Here is an 18845-nt window from a genome sequence, read left to right on the forward strand (position 1 = left end):
TGTGGGGAAGGGAGAGGGCGGGGCCTGTCAGCTCCAGGAGGTGGGGGGGAGGAAGGCCCCGTGCTCTAGCTCTGCCGGAGCCCCGGGCCCTCCCCCACCTGGAGGAGCGGCCCCAGGCCTGCACCGAGGCCCGAGCTCAAGACTTACCAACGTAGATGCCGCCTTTGGTGTTGACTGCCACGTTAGGGCCTGGGGACTGGCCGCTGACCAGCTCCTCTCCGTCCACCTGGATGGAGCCTCTCCGGCCCTCTCTGCAGTGGAACGGGGTCAGGCCCCTCACCACCGATCCCCCGTCCTTCTCAACCCAGTGAGAGCCCCCTCCCTTTGCTACAGAGACTTCAGTCAGAGCAGTGTGCCCCCCGCTCCCAGAGTTCTTTCTTGCCCCTCCCTCTGCTGGATGAGAGATCTGGTCTCACAAACACAACTTCCTAGCACCCCACCCAGGCTTCATCCCTCCCCTAGGGTGCTTGTGCGCCCACCCCCCCACGGAGTTCTGTCCTGCTCTGGGAGTCTGTGCTCCGGCTGGCGGGCTCTCCCCTGACCCTGGCTTCAAGTTCTGTCTCCCCAGAGCTCAAAGCCTGCCTCCCTGCGCATGGTGGGGGCCGTCCTGCCCCAGTCCAGGACTCTGGGCCCTTTGCCCTAGTGCCCGGGGGGCTCCCTTACCGCAGTGCCACCACCCGATGCCACTCGCCATCGTTGATGGGGTCCTCAGAGACAAGGCGGGCCTCCCCGCTGCCCAGCTGGTAGCTGCAGTCACACAGGCCCAAGAGGGTGTGAGCAGGGGTCAGGACTAGAGGGGGTGTGGGACGGTGGTGGTGGCGTGCAGCTGGGGCACTGGGCGCTGCAGCTTCTTGTGGGGGGGCATGGGGCTGACCGGAGGGGAAGCCACTGAAGGGTAAGGGGGCTGAGGGAAGGGAGAGGAAGGGTGGGGTGCCAGGACCCACCTGAAGACAAGGTGCCCATCCTGAAGCCCAAGACTGATGAAGTCCTTGCCTCGGCTGGACTCTCCCACCTCCTGCCAGAGAAGCACAGGGTTTCTGGGGGCTGCCGACAGCTGTGGCCTCCTCCTTCCTCTCTCCCACTTCTGTGGCCACCAGGGGGATGGGAACCCTGAGATCCTGGGCGGGACGTCCACACTTACCACGCCCTGCCAGAGCAGGAGGCCGCTGGCCGTGCTGGTCTGAACCTCCAGCTCGATGGTCTCGGGCACCTCAGGGAGACTGTGGTGCGGGGGAAGTGGGTGAGAGGGCAGAAGTCCCAGATTCCCGTTCCCCACCCTGGGCCCACAGACTCTCTTCTCACCTCCTGGAGAGGATGCGGCCAGGGAGGGCGAGGAAGCCGTCATCGTAGAAGTAGGCTCCGTACTGCCCGGGGGCATCTGTTGCGGGAGTGGGGGCGATGCTGGGACACCTGCTCACCCGCATGGAGCTTCCATCCCGCATCGGTGCCCTTGACCCCCACCTCCACCCTGACCTGTACTACTGCAGGGCTCTGAACCTGCAGTCCCTGGAGACCCAAGGGGGCTGGGGGCAGAATTCAGAGGCCTGCGAACTTGGCTGCGAAAACATTACAGTTCTAGCCTTGCTCACTTCTCCCTGAAGGTTGGCAGTTCCTTTAGTTATGCAGGTAGGCAACACACTGAAGGAGTAGCAGGGCCTGTGACTCAGTCACCAATAGAAGATTTCCTTATTGCATTACAGTAGCTGCAAATATTTCAAAACATTGTTTATGCTTATTGCAATTGTGGTAGCTGTTGGGACTAAACGACCCTAACCCTAACACTAGATCTTGTATTTAATGCGTTAATAAAGACGCAAAAAACTTCAAATATTTTGATAACCTTCTTTCAGAACAATTGATTTCCTTTGAAATCCTATGTATTTCATTCTATGCAGTCAGTAGGGTCCAGGTAGGGTGATCAACCATCCCTATTTGCCGGGTCCTGTCCTGGTTTTAGCTCTTAAAGTCCCATGTCCCCAGAAGCTCCTCAGTCCTGAGCAAATTGGGGCAGCTGGTCATCTAGGTCAGTGGCACATAAACGGTTCTTAACCTTTGTACTCCCTCCATCTTACAGACGGGAAGACAGGTTCAGGGATGAGTGACTTGCCCAGGAAGTGGGAAGCCTGGATGGCAACCTAGACCTTTCGGCTGCATCGTCCACACTGTGTGTGTGGCTATAACATCCCCAGCCCTACCTGCTCAAAGCCATCCCACACAGGTGCTGGCCCCTGGGGCCTGGCAGCTACCAGGGTAGGCGACACTTTGCCACCCTCCACCAGCTGATGAAGTTAGCAGCTAACAGTTACCAAGCACCTACTATCTGCCAGTCACCATGCAGGAAGTTTCACATCCAGCTACAAACATAATTTTTAACTGGATCCTTGTAACAACCCTATGTCTTTGCTATAATATTAACAAAAGCTAACATTCTGTGCCCACTCTGGACCAGACATTGTTCTAAGCATTTAAAATACATTAAAGAATTTTACTCTCACACAAAATTTTATCCGAAGCCTTGTGGAAGGATGTTACTTCTTTCTATTTTATACGTGAGGAAACTGAGGCACAGAGAGGTTAAGTGAGTCACCCAAGTCACACAGCTAGTAAGTGGTAGAGCTAGGATTTGAACCCAGGCTCTTATCCACTATGCCACTACCTCTCCTATTATATTAGTGATAAATAAAATATGTATCTATAACGCAGTTAGCACAGGGCCTGTAAATGTTCAATAAATATTCATTTTTACAAATCATTATCATTGCTTTTAAACAGACTGTGGAATCCTTGAGAATGAGGGTCCTGCCTTACGCATCTTATATTTACTGCTCCCAGGGCAAGGATGGGCACACATACATGTCTGTTGCTGGAATGCACGAATACAGAGGAGGGTACAGAAGTGAAAGTGGTTCAAGGGCCTGCCCAAAGTCACTAGGCAGTGAGCATAGGGCAGGACCCAGCTCTGTGCGGCTGTGCTCTTCTTATTCTGTCTCTCTGTGCCCAGGGAGCCTCTCACCTGGGCTTGTTTTGTTCAGAGGCCAGGATGGAGGGGTGGGGTCATTGGAAGAGGGGCTGAGGGACCCAAAGCCTGGGAGGGACAAGCCTGCTCCTCTGGCTGGTCACGGCAAGTACGTACCGTTGCCCCCACTGCCTTCAAGATGCCAGTCGGACTCCGCTATGCCATGTGCAGAGCCTGTGGGGAGAGGCAGGGTCCAGTCGGTGGGCTGTGTCAGGCCCCAGCGCCCCAAGGGGGAGGTGGAGAGAAGCTGGGGCAGTTACCTTGTTGGCAGCGAGGGCCAGAGAAGCCGGGGGGACAGAGGCAGCGGGTGCCCTGGCAGGTACCCCCATGCAGACAGGGCTCACGGAGCTGGCAGGGGTTCTCCTCGTGCTCACAGAGGTCTCCTTTGGGCCAGGGCAGAGGTGAGTGGGCATGGGCTTGAGCGGCCACTGACCACCCCCCACCCCTCCCTCCCAGTGCCTGGCCGGGCTCCCTTGCCTTTGAAGCCGTCTCGACACAGGCACTGGAACTCGTATTCGCCGGCGGGCATGCACGTGGCACCATTGCGGCAAGGCTGGCGCTCACACGGGGAGCTGTCGTAGCACTGCCCGACGCCCCGGCTGCCCAGGAAGCTGTAGGTGAGGTCCAGCCGCTTTCCATTCACTGACACCTGTGGGCATAGGGACACTAAGGGACTCGAAGAAGGCAGGAGGCTGACGCACGGGTGTACCAGCAAAGAGAAGACTGCAGCAGAGGGTAGCTGGGAGCCCAGGCTGGAACTTGAGCAGTAACGTGGGTTTCTAGGGTCTGGGGGGAGGACCAAAGTCGAGGGTCTACTGTGCGCCAGAAGTATCCATCAGTGCAGTCCCTCCTCACTACAACCTTCAAAGCAGGTGTAATTATCCCCATTTTACAGAGGAGGAAACTGAGGCTCTGATCCCAAGCGCCTTGGGCTGGCTGCAGGCGGAGGGAAATCACCCCGCCCTCCCCGCTTGCCGTCTGGAAGTCGCTCACCTCGCCCACGCAGCCGCGGAAGTGAGCGCTCACGTTGGTGGCCAGGGGCAGCTGCATGGACGGCTCCACACCACCCAGGTAGAGCAGGGTGTGCAGGTTGAGGCCCTGGCTCTTGCCGGGTGAGGAGCGCAGCACAGGGCGCCCGCCGTTCACCCGCAGGCTGCCGTCCTTGTTGAGACGCTCTGCGGACATGCGATGCCAGCGGCCCAGGGCCAGGGGCTCGGAGCTCCGCAGAATGGCCAGCCCTGGGGAGGACACCGGCAGGGTTGGCACATGGATGGCCCTCTGCCCTGTCCCACCCCCTACAGGAACTTGAGCAGACAGGGAACCTCCTTCAGCCCCCCAGTGTCCCAGAGGAACCCGAGAGGTCTAGAGACTCGCTTTAGGTCACACGCAGAGAAGCAACGTGAAGAACACGGGACTCCGGTTGGTCTGACTTCAGAATTTATTCCTCCCGCCTCCTGGGGGTGTGGAGGGCCAGGGGGGCACGGAGCTCCGTGCCTACAGCTCAGTTGCATTTGGTGTCGGTGCTCACCTGACCCCAACTCGTAGCGGAACTCCAGGTGGCCGCCAACCATCGCCAGGGACACGAAATCCTCCACAGGCCCGCTCTTCCCCCCGCTGAACAGCAGGACTCCGTCAGGTGCCAGCGGCTTAAACTCAACGTCCAGGCGTAGCTCGTGGTGCGTGTTGGTGAGAGCAGGCAGCGCCAGGTAGGAGCCCGCGCCCGACAGGGAAGGGGTGGTCACAGTCACACCTGCAGCAGCCACAGATCAGCCAGGGCAGTGGGGATGCCGGAGTCCTGGGAGGGCTCCAACTATGCAGCCTTCCTCTGGGACCCCTGCCCACCCCACTCTCCAGTCCTAGAGGCTCGGGACCAGCTGGGCAATGGCTGCAACAGCCTAGAAGCACCCTGCCCCCAGCGCTACAGACCAGGCTGGATCTCCAGTTAGATGGGGTTCCCCTTTGGGGCCCTTGTGTACGGGATTCAGGCTGGGCAGAAGCTTGGCCAGGTGACTTTGAGGCCCTCTGGCTCTGGAATAATTTTATCATCCATAGGGCCCGTCATGGCCTCAGAATGCCCTGCCCAGCTTCTCCCATCCTTACTGGGATCCCTGGGGGTCTCAGGCCCAGCTCCACTTACCTTCCTCACACCTCATCCCTGAGCGGCCCAGGTGGCAGCGGCAGGTGTAGCCTCGGCCGTCGGGCCGGTTCACACAGGTGGCGTCGGGCCCACAGGCCTCTGGGGGACACACAGGCCAATGAGGAGGACATTGAGGTGGCCTGGGAGACGGTGGGGTCCTGATGCCAGGGCTCTACCTATTGCACCCCGGGGGCCTTGGCTACTTAGGGCCAGGCCAGCCTGCAAGTGCTGCATCGGGAGACCGGGGAGGAGGAATGGATTCGGGCAAGGGTGGGGCCAGAAGAGGCTGGGCAGGGAGAGAGCAAGGCGGGGAGTGAACGAGTGACTCTTTTGTTCTTGAAAGACTGTACCTGGGTGGTGGGTAGTGGGGTGAGTGCCTTGGTAACAGATGGGAAGGTGGTAGGTACCAGGGAGCAGTGATTGGGGCTGGGGGGAGTGTTCGGGTACAGTGAGGGGGGACGAGTGCTTGGGTAGCAGAGATGGGAGGCATGGTGGGTATTAGGGTGGCAGTGACGGAAGTCAGAATCCAGGAAGAGTGGTTAAGTACTCGGGAAAGACGGAGAGAGTGTGGTGAGTACAGTTAGCAGTTGGGGTGGATATGACGGGACAGCAACGGGCAGAGGGAAGAGCCCGGAGTGGCAGTGATGGAGAGGGTGGGTTACACACCTGGGTGGCAGTGCAGGGCCTGTGAGTGCTCACAGCGGCTCCCGGTGAAGCCAGCCGGGCACACACACACATAGCTGCTGCTCTCCGAGTCCTGGCACTGGCCCCCGTTCTGCAAAGCAGCCCCCGGAAGTCAGACCGAGAGCACCCTGGCCCTTCCCCACTCCCCACCAGGGCCGGCCATGGCTGAGGACAGCGGCCTGGGCGGCCGGGAGTGTGCGGTGTGGGGTTACCTGGCAGGGCCGGTCCCGACAGGTGGGGCAGTGGGAGATGCCGTGCGCTGTAAGGTTGAGGTCGTGGAAGACGATCTCCTCACCCTGGATGCGCAGCTCCCGGACACAGCCTGGGGGGGGCGGGCAGGCAGGATGAGCCAAGGCAGGGGTGCTGGGAGGCCTGCCCAGCTCCAACCCACGCCCTGCAGTGCCCTCCCAGGTGCTCTGCCAGCCAGGTGAGGTCTGGCCAGGGCTGAAGGTGGGGAGGGGGTTCACCTATGAAGCCGCTGCTCAGCCCTGCCTTGGGGATGGCGCCATAGTCGGGGTAGCCACCCAGGTAGAGCTCCTCATTCAGGTCCAGACCCTGGAACTTGCCCTGGACAGGGGGTCAGGAATGGCAGAGGCTGAGCAGAGGTGGGGAGGGGCTAGGAATAGAGGAACGGGGCTGGGTCTCACCTGGGAGGTGCCGTTGACCGGGGCCAGGCTGCCCACGACCAGGGAGCCCTGGGTGAGGCTGCGCAGCAGGGTCACGGTGTGGAACTGGCCCAGTGCTAGCGGTGCGGGGTGACGGATGGTGGCCATGCCTGAGCCTGCATCAAACCTGCTCCGCGGGGTGGGAGGGAGGGCCAGAGCGGGAGAGAGCGGATATGGGGTTTGTGGGAAGGGCTGGGCAGGGAGCCCGGGCTGGGCAAAGGTGGCGACGCCATTCCCTGCCATCCTGCTCCAGTTCCTCTCCCTGCCTTGCGCTCTCGCCCCATCACCACCCCCAGCTCACCCTATCCCTGCCCCACCCCAGGGGTTCTTCTTCTCCTACACTCTTTCCCTGGGAGCTTATTCAGAGCAGCCCCCGGGGCTCCAAGTGCCCCTGGCTCTAGGCCCTACAGCCTAGCACCTGGCCTCACTGTTCGTCTGAGCACTCCTCCCTCGGAGATGACCTTGTTTCTTTCCTTCTTTGTTTGTGGCTGGTCTTCCCCAACTAGAATATACATTCCCACAAGGGCCAGAACTTGATTTGTTTTGTTTGTATCAGTGCCTGGCACATAGTAGGTATTCAGCAAAAAACTGTTGAATGAATAACTGAATGAATGAACTCTGGCCTGCAGCAGTCCCGCCCTGGAAGGACACACTCAGCATCGCTGTATTTCTGCCGCAACTGTGTGCAAGTCTGAGGCCGCTTCCTCCGCCACCCGGCTGGCGCACTGTGCTGACCCCGGCAGCATGGGGGTCACCGAGGGTAACGGCCACACCTCCTCCTTCTTTCAGAACCTCCGTTGTACAACTCAGCCCAGGGTGGTGTGTGCCTGACGAAAGTCCCGCAATCTAGTCCCCCAGCCCCCCTTCCCCTGTAAACCGGGAGGGCGAGGGTCTCACCGGAACTCGGGCCTCCCGCCCACAAGGCCGAAGGAGATGAAGTCGGGCTGCCTGTTGGCCAGGTTGGTGGGGCTCCCTGGGATCCGCTTCTGCCCGTTGTACAGCAGCAGCCCTGGGCGGGCACAGCTGTGTTAGGGCCTCCCGTCCAGCTACGGGCTCCCTGTCTGCCCAGCCCCGGAACAAATGGCCCAAGCTTGTGAGCCTTTCCCCTCGCTAACTGCTGTCCCTCCCTCCGGCACACCCCACACAGCCAGGGCGTCTCACTCTCAGGATGGCGCCCTAAATAGAATGGCCTTGCTGAAGCCCCTGGAAAGAAGCTGAATTTGCTTCACTTACACTGCAGGGTCTACCTGAAGGAGGAGAGGGAGGCGGAGACTCACCCGAGTAGAGAAGGAGGCCTGGACAGTGAAAGTCAGAGACCCGTAAGAGGTGGGAGGAGACAGGTGAGAGAGAGAGAGAGAGGAGGGAAGGGTGAGAGATGGGGAAAAGGACGAAGGAGCAGAGACAGGAGTAGGGAGATGGGGCAGAAGGACTGGGGGTTGCTGCATCAGTGGCAGAGGGACCGGGGGAGGTTTGGGTGCAGGTATCACAGAGGAGGGAATGGAGAAGAGGAGGCGTGAGAGAGCCAGAGGGGAGGCCCGGCCGGCCTGGAGCCCCTGGGGCAGGGAAGGCTGAGGACTGGGGGCTGCCAGGGCTCATACCCTGATGGCAGTGACTTCGGAGATCCCCAGCCCCGGGTCTCCTCAATCAGCTCCTCCCCTGCTCACCATCGGCTGAGTCGGGCCGGAAGGTGATCTTGATCTCAAACTTCCTGTAGGCATCCTTGATGGTGGGCAGCGGCAGGAAAGAGTGGGGGGTCTGCGTGAAGTAGGGCACCACCCGCTCTGCAGGCAGAAAGCACAGTTCAAGACGCCACCCACAAGGTGGCGGGCAGGGTGCCACCTATCCCGGGGTGTGTGGTCTCACCTGGCACCTGCAGATGGGCAAAGGCTTTGACCTTGCCCTGGCGGTTGGTGGCGGTGCAGACATAGGTGCCTGCGTCCTGGGGCTGGACCGAGGGCAGCAGCAGCATGTTGTTCTCCAGGCGGCTGTCGGGCGGCAGGTTCCCATCCAGCTGCAAACACACTGGCACTTTGAACCCTGGCCTTGGCCCACACCTCCACGGGGCCTGTCTCCCATCCCTGCCTGGGGCCCACCCTCAGACATGGAGCGCAAACTCTGGGCCAAGCCTGGGCCAGCTCCTGGGTGCACCGAGATGGTGAAGACCTGGTCCCTGCCCCTCAGGCACGCCTGCTGGTTCCCTGCCTAGCATTTACCTTGCTCCAGGTGATGTCAGGAGTGGGGTAGCCAGAGGCCATGCAGGGGAAGACAGCTGCAGAACCAGTGGGCACACGGACCTCTGGGGGCGTTGAGATCTGGGGCAGGGCTGAGAGGGGAGGAGGAGACACAGGCCATCAACCTGATGACACCAACTGTTTGTGAGCCCAGCCTGTGTCCTGACTCGTTTAATCCTCATGCCATCCCTGGAAGGGAGGCACTATGTCCCCATTTCACAGATGAGGAGACTGTGGCCGTTCACTCCTGGTTGCACAGGTGGAACCAGGCAGAGCCAGGGCTCAGGGACAGGTCCAACTGACTCCACAGACCAAGCCTCTTCAACACACCTGGGTGGAAAACTGTGCAGCCCTCTGGGGACCTGAAAAGGGGGTACTAGGGCAGTGTGGGTAAGTCTGGGGCAAGTCATAGGGCTTGGGGTGAAAAAGAATAGCCTTTGAAGAACACACAGACTGTGTCTGCCTGGCATCATCCATTGTCCATGTTTTCCTGTCTTTTACGTCTGTTTTGTGTTTGTGCTGTCTCTGCCATCAGACTGAGCTGTAGGTCTCCCTCATCAGAGCAGGAGCTCCAGCAGGTGAAGACTACTTATCTGATTTCCTCTTGATGCCCCATGGCATAGCTTTTCCCTGCAAGTTCCAGCTGCCCCAGAGGAACACTCACTGCTATCCCCTGCTGCACCTGCTTGTTATGAAACCTGCTCCCTAAATACACCAAGTTGAAAATCCCCAAGAGAGCAGGAAGGAGGAGCAGCGCAGGTAAGGCAGGAGATGGCGTGAGAGCAGCCCCTGCACGCTCCCCGGCCCCGCAGAGGTCCCTGCCAGCCTTCACCTTGCACGAGCAGCAGCACGTGGGACTGGGTGGTGCCTGCGGCGTTGGTGGCAGTGCAGCGGTACTGTCCTGCGTCAGCCAGCTCCACGTGGGCGATCCTGACGATGCCTCCGCTCTGCACGATGCCAGGCCGCAGGCGCCCTCCGACTTTGCTCCACGTCACCTGAGGCTTGGGGTCACCCAGGGCCAGGCACTCGAACTCCACGGCATGGCCGACCACCACGGTCTGCACGGAGGTCCGGATGTTGATGAGCACAGAGGGCAGAGCTGGGGGAGGATGAGGCAGAACCGAGTGAGGCCAGCCTGCTGCAGGCCTGGGCTCAGAGAGGCCGCAGACTGCCCCAGAACAGGTGAGCACTGGAGCCCGAGGCATTCAGCATTTCATTCGCTTTTTCGTGCATCCACTCATTAGCGCGCTCACTTGTTTGCTCTCTGTTCATTCGTTTTACTCACTTGTGCATCCGCAGTCATTCTCATTGGTTTGTCTGAGCACCCACTCACTCCGCCCATCTCCCTTCTTCCCCCCTCCCTTGCAATATTTGTCAAGCCCCCTCACTCTGTGCTAGACGAAAGCAAGACACAATCGAATAATTCTCTTTATTTGTACACATTTAAGGGGTTTCTTGGGGAATATGGTCCCTGTGCCCTTCATCTCTGTCCCCTGCTCTTAGCAGAAGCCTGAAGCCACCGTCCTACCTTGGACAACAAGCTGGGCACTGGCCTGGGCCTGTCCCCATGGTCCATGGGCCTGGCAAACATACGTCCCTTGGCAGCTCTGGTCCAAGTTCTGGATTCTGTAAAGAAAAAAATAATAAGACATCAGTGAATAAAAACAATTGGTGAGAATACTTTGCAATTGTGTGGGAGTTAAAAGCCGTCAAGTATCAGCACACGATGTAAACTTCTAGTCTCCCCAAAACCATGGGAGGTAGGTAGGAAGTCAGGGTGAGTGTCACCACACCCATTTTAGACCAAGACCTTGTGGTCTAGAGTTCCAGATCACACGGTTATCAAGTAGCAGAGCTGAGATCTGGGTCATATGTATATATCTGGCCTCAGAGCTTGTTCTCTTCCCTTTAACAATAATACGAACATGGGCCACTGATTACTGAAGGCCTTCTACATGCTAAGCACTGTGTTAAGTGCTTTAGGTTATCTCATTCTGGTCTCATATAACCCACTGTACAGCTGAGAACACTGAGGCTCAGGGAGGTGAAGTGACTTGCCCAAGGCCATTGTTTCATGCTAAGCCCAGTAGGACAGGTATTCTAACAGCCCCACTGGGTGCCTTGGGCTGGGATGCCCAAGTTCAGTCCTGCCCCTGCCCCCACTCACCGGAGCACCCCATCATGCATGCTGTGGCCGGGAGGCAGCTGACCCCCTTCTTTGATCCAGCGGAGCTGAGTGCCCGGGTCACTGGGCACGACACAGTGGAACTCGACGCTGGCCCCTATGCTCTTGGTCTCCAGTTGTGGCGTGACCTGAACGGTGGGCGCGGATCCTGCTGGGATGGGGGTGGCGGGGAGAGAGCCGGAGGGGCCTGCGGGGACAGGTAAGAGGTTGTGCGTGTGTGTGTGTGTGTGTGTGTGTATGTGTGTATGTGTGATATCCCCGAAGCCCCTCCAGGACCCAGGAAACCCCCATCCTAACATTCAGGGGACGTTCTCCTGTTTGCCTCTCTGACCAGGGAAAAGAGACCTTTCATTGGCAAATTCATTCATCTGCTCACTCGTGCAGTCATTCAATCAACACAAGTAAGAGCCTGTGGAGTGCTGGGCTGTGCTTCCAGAAGCTCCTGGCCTTCGGGAGGGGAGGGCAGCCCAAGGCGAGAGCGGGAGGGGTCGGCCTTGGAAAGATTCAGACATCTGAAGGAAGGACAGCAAAGACTATTCTGGCTCTAGTCTAAAATAGGAGAGGGACTTCCCTGGTGGCGCAGTGGTTAAGAATCCGCCTGCCAACGCAGGGGACACGGGTTCAGGCCCTGGTCCGGGAAGATCCCACATGCCAGGGAGCAACGAAGCCCGTGTGCCACAACTGCTGAAGCCTGCATGCCTAGAGCCCGTGCTGCACAACAAGAGAGGCCACCGCAATGAGAAGCCCACACACTGTAATGAAGAGTAGCCCCCAATCGCCGCAACTAGAGAAAGCCCGCGCACAGCAACGAAGACCCAACGCAGCCATAAATAAATAAATAAATACATACATACATACATACATACATACAGGAGGATCCCAGGTGAAGGCACCTAATGTCCGGGTGCAGGGGACATACGGGAGGGTGGGTCAAATGCATACTATCACCATTTACCAAGTGCCTACTAGGTGCCACGGGCTCTACATATGTGTCCCTTTCTAAGTCAGCCTATGTGCTGGCATTGTCCTCTCTACTTTACCAGATGAAGACAGTGAGGCTTGAGGTTCACTGACTTGGCCAAGGTCACACAACTATCAAGTGATCGGGCTGTGCACTGAACCCAGGACCTGGGCTCACTTCAGTCCAGGCTCTTGAGGAGACCACGGAGATGTGGGATTCTTTGGAGACCCACTGAAACCCTGGGCATCGGGGGTGGGTGCTGCCCTATCACAGATTCATTGTTGTCACCATCCAGCATTTACGCAGCCCGTTCTGGGTGCTGTGGTGGACCAGCCCGGGGCTGCTGAGGTGACTGGGTCCAGGCCCTGCCCTGAGCATCGTCCATCCGGCAGGTGAGGCAGGCTGGGGTACTCATGTAAACATAGCCTCTGGCAGTGTGAGGTCAATGCCAAGGGAGGGATGCAGCAGTGAGAGCTAGAGTTGCTGAGAACACAGTGACCGGGGTCTTCCTGGGGGAAAAGAAGGCATTCCAGCTAGGGTAGTGGAGGGGAGTCTTTGTGCCCCAGGTGGGGGTCCCCCGGCACCAGCTGAGGGGTAAGTGAAAGGCTCGGACAAGCGCCTGGAGGAAAGCTGACCCCCTTCTGCCCAGCCTGAGCTGGGGCTGCTCACCTCGGACCAGCACCTGGGCGAAGGCCTCAGCTGAGCCCACCTTGTTGGTGACCCGGCAGCGGTAGCGGCCTGAGTCCGCAGGGGCCACAGGCTCAAGGAGCAGCATCTCATTCCTGGTGGTCGCCCTCCCAGGGAGGCTGCCGCCCACACGGCTCCACTGGAAGGTGAGTGGGGGCGTCCCATGAGCCAGGCACTGGAGCTGCACCGTCTCCCCTGCCTGCACCGAGGCGTGCTCCGGGACTGTGGTGGCATACGGCGGGCCTGGGGTTGGAGACACAGAGGTCAGGGCGGCGAAGAGCGGAGGTCAGGATGGGAGCAGGTGCTGGGCCCTGGCGACTTGCCAAAGGACCAGGGAAGCTGAACGGGGAGCCCAGAGGACTGGGGATGAGGGAAGCCAAGGTCCCAGGAGGGGACGTGGGTTTTAGGTTAGGGCAGGCTCCGGGGCCTGAGGTGCATGCGACCCTCCAGATGGGGTTCCTGGAGTTCTGTCCAGGGTGTGGCCTGGTTGGGGGGCTCAGGCCTCCATGCAGTGCGGAGAGGGTAGCCGAGGAGGGTGGACGAGGGCCTTACTCTCTACATGCAGGGCGATGGTGGCCTCAGCGTGCCCGGCAGGGCTAGTGGCGTTGCAGAGGTACTGGCCCGAGTCCTGCTGGGCTACCCGTGGGATGATTAGCGCGTCACCTTCCAGCTGGTGCTGCCATGGCAGCGGGGAGCGCAGCTTGGACCAGTGGATGGTGGGCGTGGGGCTGCCTGTGGAGTGGAGTGGCAGAGGTTGGTGGGCTGCCCCAGGACTGGCTGGGGGTGGGATGGTCAGGAAGGGACCTGGGTAAGCTTGCTCCTTCATGGGGGGCACAAAGTGGGCACCTCAGCCATCACTGGGAGATTGCCAGCAGCAAAGCCCCCTTCCTGAGCATGACATCATCTTCAGGTCTCTTGTGTCTAAATTCAGGCCCCAGGGCCCGCTGCTCTGCCTGCCCTGTGTGCCAGCCCCCGTCCACACCTGTGGCTGAGCAGCGCAGGGTGGCCGTGTGTCCAGCTTCCACAGTCAGCTCGGCTTCTTCTACCTGGACCTGGGGGGTCCCTGGGGCCACAGTGCCCGTGTCTACAATTACTTCCACTCGCTTCTGCGCTGTGCCCAGTGCATTCTGAGCTAGGCAGACGTAGACGCCTGCATCTGATGGTTTAGCTGACGAAATCTGGAAGAAGCAAGGATGTTGGTTATGGGGCCACTGACGGGGGACTTTGGCATCAGCCCTCTGGCTTGGTTTCACCTCTTTCTTCTACCCGTCCCTTTGTTTTTAGCTTTCCTATTTGACTGGATGCTTGAGGGCTCACACTCAAGATATCCCATTAGTCTATCCATCCACATATCCACCCCCCCATCTACCCGTCCATGCATCCATCATCCATCCATCCATCCATCCATACATCTACCCACCTATCCACTCATCCACCCATTTACCCATCCATCCATCCATCCATCCATCCATCCATCCATCCACCTACCCACCCAACCACCCATCCTTCTACCCATTCCTCCTTCCACCTTCCTTCTTTCTTCCTGACCGTCTTCCCATCTAGCCATCATCCACCTATCCCATCCCTCCCTTTCTCCACCAACTCATCACCCATCTGTCCACCCACCACTCTTTCCTCCAGGCAACTGCTCAAGAACGGGCCCTGACTGGGCCTCAGATCCAGAGGTGAGACCCCCCTGACATCACCTGCAGCACCGCGTGGCTGTCCACGAGCCCAGGTGCCCGCTGCTCCAGGTTGGCGGGGGCACCGATCCGGGTCCAGCGAGCAGAAGAGCGGGGCTCCCCAGCACTGACACACTCCAGGGCGATGGCCTTTCCCACTTTCACCCGCACAGGGCTCTCGGGGAGCACAGACACTGTCGGGGGCCCTGCCCAGAGGAATGACACCACTGATGCACACGCAGGGCTCTGCTGGTCACGTGCACTGTCACAGCCCCCTTACCAGTAACTGCCAGTGGGCACTAGTCTCCCCACTGCACCCATGTAGAGACCGAGGCTCAGAGAGGGAGAATGCCCAAGAGGGAGGCAGTGGCAGAGGCTGGATTTAAGCCTGGAGGTTCTGAGCTCGGAATCAGGGCTGGAAACATGAAGCCAGAGCCCACGGGGTTGAAGGCCCTCACCGTGCACGCTGAGGTTCACGACACTCTGGGCCACACCATAGGCATTGGAGGCCACGCAGCGGTAGGCACCGTGGTTGCTGGGCCGGGTGCCCACGATGGTGATGATGGAGCCGTTGGGGCTGATGTGGACATTGTCTGCAGGGTTGGCATCAAGGAGGGTGTGGTCAGTGAGGGTGTCCTCCTGCCTTGGCGCTGCCAGTAGGCACACCAGTGCCCCATGGCCCCGACCCCTCCAGTCTGGGTGTATCCAGCTCACAGGGTCACAGATGGTTGATAAACAAGTCCTTGGAGACTCCTGGGTCCAGCCCTCTCACCATCCAGATAGGGACACCAAGTCCCCAGAGGGGAAGGGCTTTACCCGGGGTCACACAGAAAGTTTGGTGCCATGGTCGTCTCTGCCCAGCCGCCAGTGGTGATCCTCGTGCATTCACACCCGTCTCCAGCCCCCCACCCTGCCCGGCTCACCCTCCAGCTCCTGGTTCCGAGTCTTCCACTCAAGGCTGATGGGGGCTGCCCCATCATGGATGAGGCACTTGAAGCTGGCATCTTGGCCCTGCCGCACGGTGCTGCTGGGCGGGTCGATAGAGATGACAGGGCTCCTAAGGCCTGGGGGAGGACAGAGTCAGAGGGCTGGGCTCAGCAGGGTTGGTGGGGCTCCCCCGCCTCCCCTCCCCCCACCTCAGCCCCAGTGTCTCCCCGCCTCTCCCTGCCCCTGGTGTCCGCCTCACTCACGGTACGAGGACCCTGCACTGGGCGGGACAGTGACCGTGAAGGAGGCCTCGTGCTCAGGGCCCGAGCTGCCAACCACACGGCACACATATTCTCCGGAGTCGGCCTGGGAGAGGTGGTGGAGCCGCAGCCGGGAGCCGTGGGTCTGTCGGAGTGAGGAGAGGGTGGCCATCGTGCCAGAGCACTCGGGACAGGGCAAGTCCCCAAGCCCGGCTGTGCCAGTGCCCAAGAGTTCTCAGGAGCTCATGGCTCCAGCTAGTGGAGGTGAGGAAGCTTCATTCACAGAATCCTAAAAGTCCACTCCATCCCCTTTTCAGAGGACGAAACTGCTGCAGGAAATGATTCAGCAGCAAAGCCAGGAGAAAAACCCAGGTCTCTCAATTCCCAGGCTGCTGAACTCCTCCCCGCAAAGTATTTTATCCCCTGGGGTCCCCAGGCATGCCAGGGTTTGTGTGAAGAAGGTTTGGGATGCAGAAGGCAACTGCAGGCCAAAACTTGCCTGCCCTGAATCCTCCCCATCCCTGGCCCCTGTACCTGGTGCCGGGCGGGGAGGCTGCCCCCACGCTTATACCACGTGACCTGGGCATGTGCCTGCCCAGGTACCACACAGTTCAGGTCCAGGGTTTGTCCTTCGGCCACATGGGAGGAGGAGGCCTCGATGTAGATGGGCTGGGCCAGTCCTGGGGCTGTGGGCACAATGGGTGGGTGAGAAAGGGGCGGCCCCGGGGGTGCAGGCAGAGACCTAAGGCGGTGGCACCGAGTGCCAGCTGGCCCTCCTGGAGGTGCATTGGCTTGAGAGTGACTGACATGGCTGAGCACCATTGACCTAAGCAGGGTCTCTGTCCCATGGGGGCCGAGATGCCATGGTGAGACCTTGGTCCCCAGTGGTTGGGGGAGGGGCTGGAGGACCTTCCTGGAGCCGAGGGCTAGAGCCCTGCTGGAGAGCAGGAGGAGCAAGGCCAGGAAGGGGCCCCCAAGCCTGTGCCCAGAACCGCCCACTGCTCCTGTCACTCACCAGGAATGGGGCCTGGGCTGGAGGCCTCGATTGTGACCAGGACAGAAGCCTCCAGAGTGCCCGAGCTGCTGGCCACTCGACAGGAGTACTCGCCAGAGTCGGCAGGGGACACCTGGTTCAGCCTCAGCAGGGGGCCGTGGACCTGGCCAGGGTGGGGCGAGAGTGGGGAGAGTGAGCCGGGGGGCTGGTGGCCAAGGCCGTCAGACGCCCCAGTCCTCTATACCTGTACCCCAGGACTGTCATGTACCATTGCGGATGCTGCCTCCTGCCAAAGGTGACCCCCTCTGACATTAGACGTTGTGGGGTATGTTTACTATTATGCTTTTCCTGGCAGGAGAAAGTCCAGTGTCTTGAACAAGAGGTGTCCTTTTCTAATTTGCACCAAGGTGCTGGGCAGCCAGTGACGGCCCTTCCATGCCCAGCCTGTTCTTGAACTCCTGACTCCCAGTGATCTCCTGCTGCCATTTTCCTGAAGCCCCGGATGTTGGGGCCACCTTCCCTCCCGGGCAGGGGACGACGGAGTGGGGTGGGAATGCCCACATCCTGCTTTCTCCAGGCTCCATACCTGGTGCCGGGCGGGAAGGCTGCCCCCGCGCCTGTGCCATGTGACCTGGGCGTGGGCCTGGCCAGGCACCACGCATTTCAGATCCAGGGTCTGCCCTTCGGCCACGTGGGAGGAGGAGGTCTCGATGCGGATGGGTGGGGCTCCGCCCGGGGCTGGGGCACAGGAAGAAGTCAGTGAGCTGGGACTCCCTGTGCCCTCAGCCCCTGCCCCTGGGTGCCCAGATGCTCAGACCAGAGGCCACAGGGAGACGGCCTTGATTCCCCCCTTCCCATTCCCCTGAAGCCCGGAGCAGCTGGGCTAGCCTGGCGCCTCATTCTCCCAGCCCAGCCCCAGACAATGGTCCCACCATCTCCTGTGCTCCCGGCACCACTGGCGGCCAGGGCTCAGGGCCAGGCAGCTCCACACAGATCACTAACGTTTCCCAGACTTGAGTAGTATGGGGCTAAGAACCCAGACTCTGGGGCCAGACTGCCTGGGTTCAAAACCCAGCCCTGCCATTTATTAGTTGTGTGACCTTGGGAAAGCTACTTCACCTCTCCATGCCTCAGTTTCCCCATCTGTAAAACAGAGAGAACAATCATACCTACTTCAAAGGGTTATTGTGACAGTGAAATGAGTTAATATGTGTAAAAATACCAGGGCCCAGCACCTGGTAAATGCATATCACGTTCATTACTTAGCAATTCAGGTACTATGATCATGATGTCTGCTATGGCCATGTGCTCCCTGTGCTATTAATTCCTTTAAACTTTCCTTTCAATTGATTCACTTAAGAAAACCCTTAAACACACAGCCCCATCATAGGCAACGATTTCCATGCAATCATGACAGGTCTGACGTGTTGATGTTTTTTCCCTAACATTATCACTATTAATATAAAAAAATGTTTAATCAGGGCACCACCTAAAATCACCCTCTCAGATCCCAGAGGTGCAATTCCAGCCTTTAAGGAACTCGTGTAATTGCTGCAAGAGCTCTACTAGCCCCACTTTACAGATGAGGAAAGTGACACACCGAGAGGAATCCCTCGTGTAACATTTCAGAGTGTGGACAGAGGAGCCAGGACTCAAGCCCACACAAGCCAGACTCCAAAGCCCATGCTCTCGGGCCCTAGGGATGAAGCCCACTCGATCTGGCTCTCGACCCCTCCTTTCTTCCCTCCTCCTGCTTCCCAGCCCCACTGCAGGGATCCTCACCAGGGACGAGAACAGTGTCAGAGCCAGAGGCCTCGATGGTGACCAGGACTGAGGTCTCCAGGGGGCCAGAGCTGCTCACCACGCGGCACACGTACTCGCCCGAGTCCGCCGGGGACACCTGGTGCAGCCGCAGCCGTGAGCCGTGGGCCTGAGCAGGGACAGGACGGGAGAGGAGCAGAATGAGATGGCACTCGGAATCCTTGAAGGCTGGGGCCAGGGTCCAACCTCTGACCCAGGCAGGCACTGCACCCCACAAGGGGATCCCAGGCCCTCCTTCCTGGGCAAAGCTTGGGGGACAGGCCCCTAGCCAGGGCCCGCACATCCAGCAGCCCTCCCACTATGTCCTGCCCCCAACTCCCATACCTGGTGGTGAGTGGGGAGGCTGCCCCCGCGCTTGTACCATGTGACCTGGGCATGGGCCTGTCCAGGGACCACGCAGTTCAGATCCAGGGTCTGCCCTTCGGCCACGTGTGAAGATGACGACTCGATTCTGATGGGCGTGGCCCCGCCAGGGACTGGGCACACAGAAAGAGCAAGTCGGGGCTTTGGTCATAGTCAGATTTGGGAACAACTGGGTTGGTGGGAGCCTCAACTGTAGAAACCTCCACCCCCCAAGGTAGTAAGAATAGCTAAC

At 59.5% G+C, this 18845-nt stretch overlaps 1 protein-coding gene across 14 annotated transcripts in view; it reads right to left on the bottom strand.

Moving 5' to 3' along the window:
- HSPG2 (heparan sulfate proteoglycan 2) overlaps positions 1-18845 on the bottom strand; it is a 101941-nt gene that overhangs the window by 1225 nt on the left and 81871 nt on the right. For 9 of the 14 annotated variants that reach the window (XM_059915608.1, XM_059915586.1, XM_059915625.1 and 6 more), the window contains 35 exons: positions 18575-18726; positions 18212-18359; positions 17016-17167; positions 16451-16592; positions 15970-16121; positions 15439-15580; positions 15172-15312; positions 14707-14841; positions 14273-14454; positions 13549-13744; positions 13119-13298; positions 12549-12809; positions 10901-11105; positions 10262-10359; positions 9566-9832; positions 8716-8825; positions 8366-8513; positions 8167-8283; positions 7780-7797; positions 7400-7511; positions 6485-6629; positions 6305-6404; positions 6050-6159; positions 5820-5928; positions 5154-5252; positions 4545-4766; positions 4010-4254; positions 3494-3665; positions 3277-3399; positions 3134-3190; positions 1303-1378; positions 1142-1220; positions 945-1015; positions 664-747; positions 148-251 (listed from right to left, as the gene is read on the bottom strand). In XM_059915608.1, coding sequence (XP_059771591.1) covers positions 148-251; positions 664-747; positions 945-1015; positions 1142-1220; positions 1303-1378; positions 3134-3190; positions 3277-3399; positions 3494-3665; positions 4010-4254; positions 4545-4766; positions 5154-5252; positions 5820-5928; positions 6050-6159; positions 6305-6404; positions 6485-6629; positions 7400-7511; positions 7780-7797; positions 8167-8283; positions 8366-8513; positions 8716-8825; positions 9566-9832; positions 10262-10359; positions 10901-11105; positions 12549-12809; positions 13119-13298; positions 13549-13744; positions 14273-14454; positions 14707-14841; positions 15172-15312; positions 15439-15580; positions 15970-16121; positions 16451-16592; positions 17016-17167; positions 18212-18359; positions 18575-18726 — 4854 coding nt within the window. The remainder of the gene's footprint in view (positions 1-147; positions 252-663; positions 748-944; positions 1016-1141; positions 1221-1302; positions 1379-3133; positions 3191-3276; positions 3400-3493; positions 3666-4009; positions 4255-4544; positions 4767-5153; positions 5253-5819; positions 5929-6049; positions 6160-6304; positions 6405-6484; positions 6630-7399; positions 7512-7779; positions 7798-8166; positions 8284-8365; positions 8514-8715; positions 8826-9565; positions 9833-10261; positions 10360-10900; positions 11106-12548; positions 12810-13118; positions 13299-13548; positions 13745-14272; positions 14455-14706; positions 14842-15171; positions 15313-15438; positions 15581-15969; positions 16122-16450; positions 16593-17015; positions 17168-18211; positions 18360-18574; positions 18727-18845) is intronic. The other 5 variants (XM_059915597.1, XM_059915662.1, XM_059915659.1 and 2 more) reach the window with 2 other exon arrangements.

This window comes from Balaenoptera ricei, chromosome 1 (assembly GCF_028023285.1).
Source record: "Balaenoptera ricei isolate mBalRic1 chromosome 1, mBalRic1.hap2, whole genome shotgun sequence".
Lineage (NCBI taxonomy): Eukaryota > Metazoa > Chordata > Mammalia > Artiodactyla > Balaenopteridae > Balaenoptera > Balaenoptera ricei.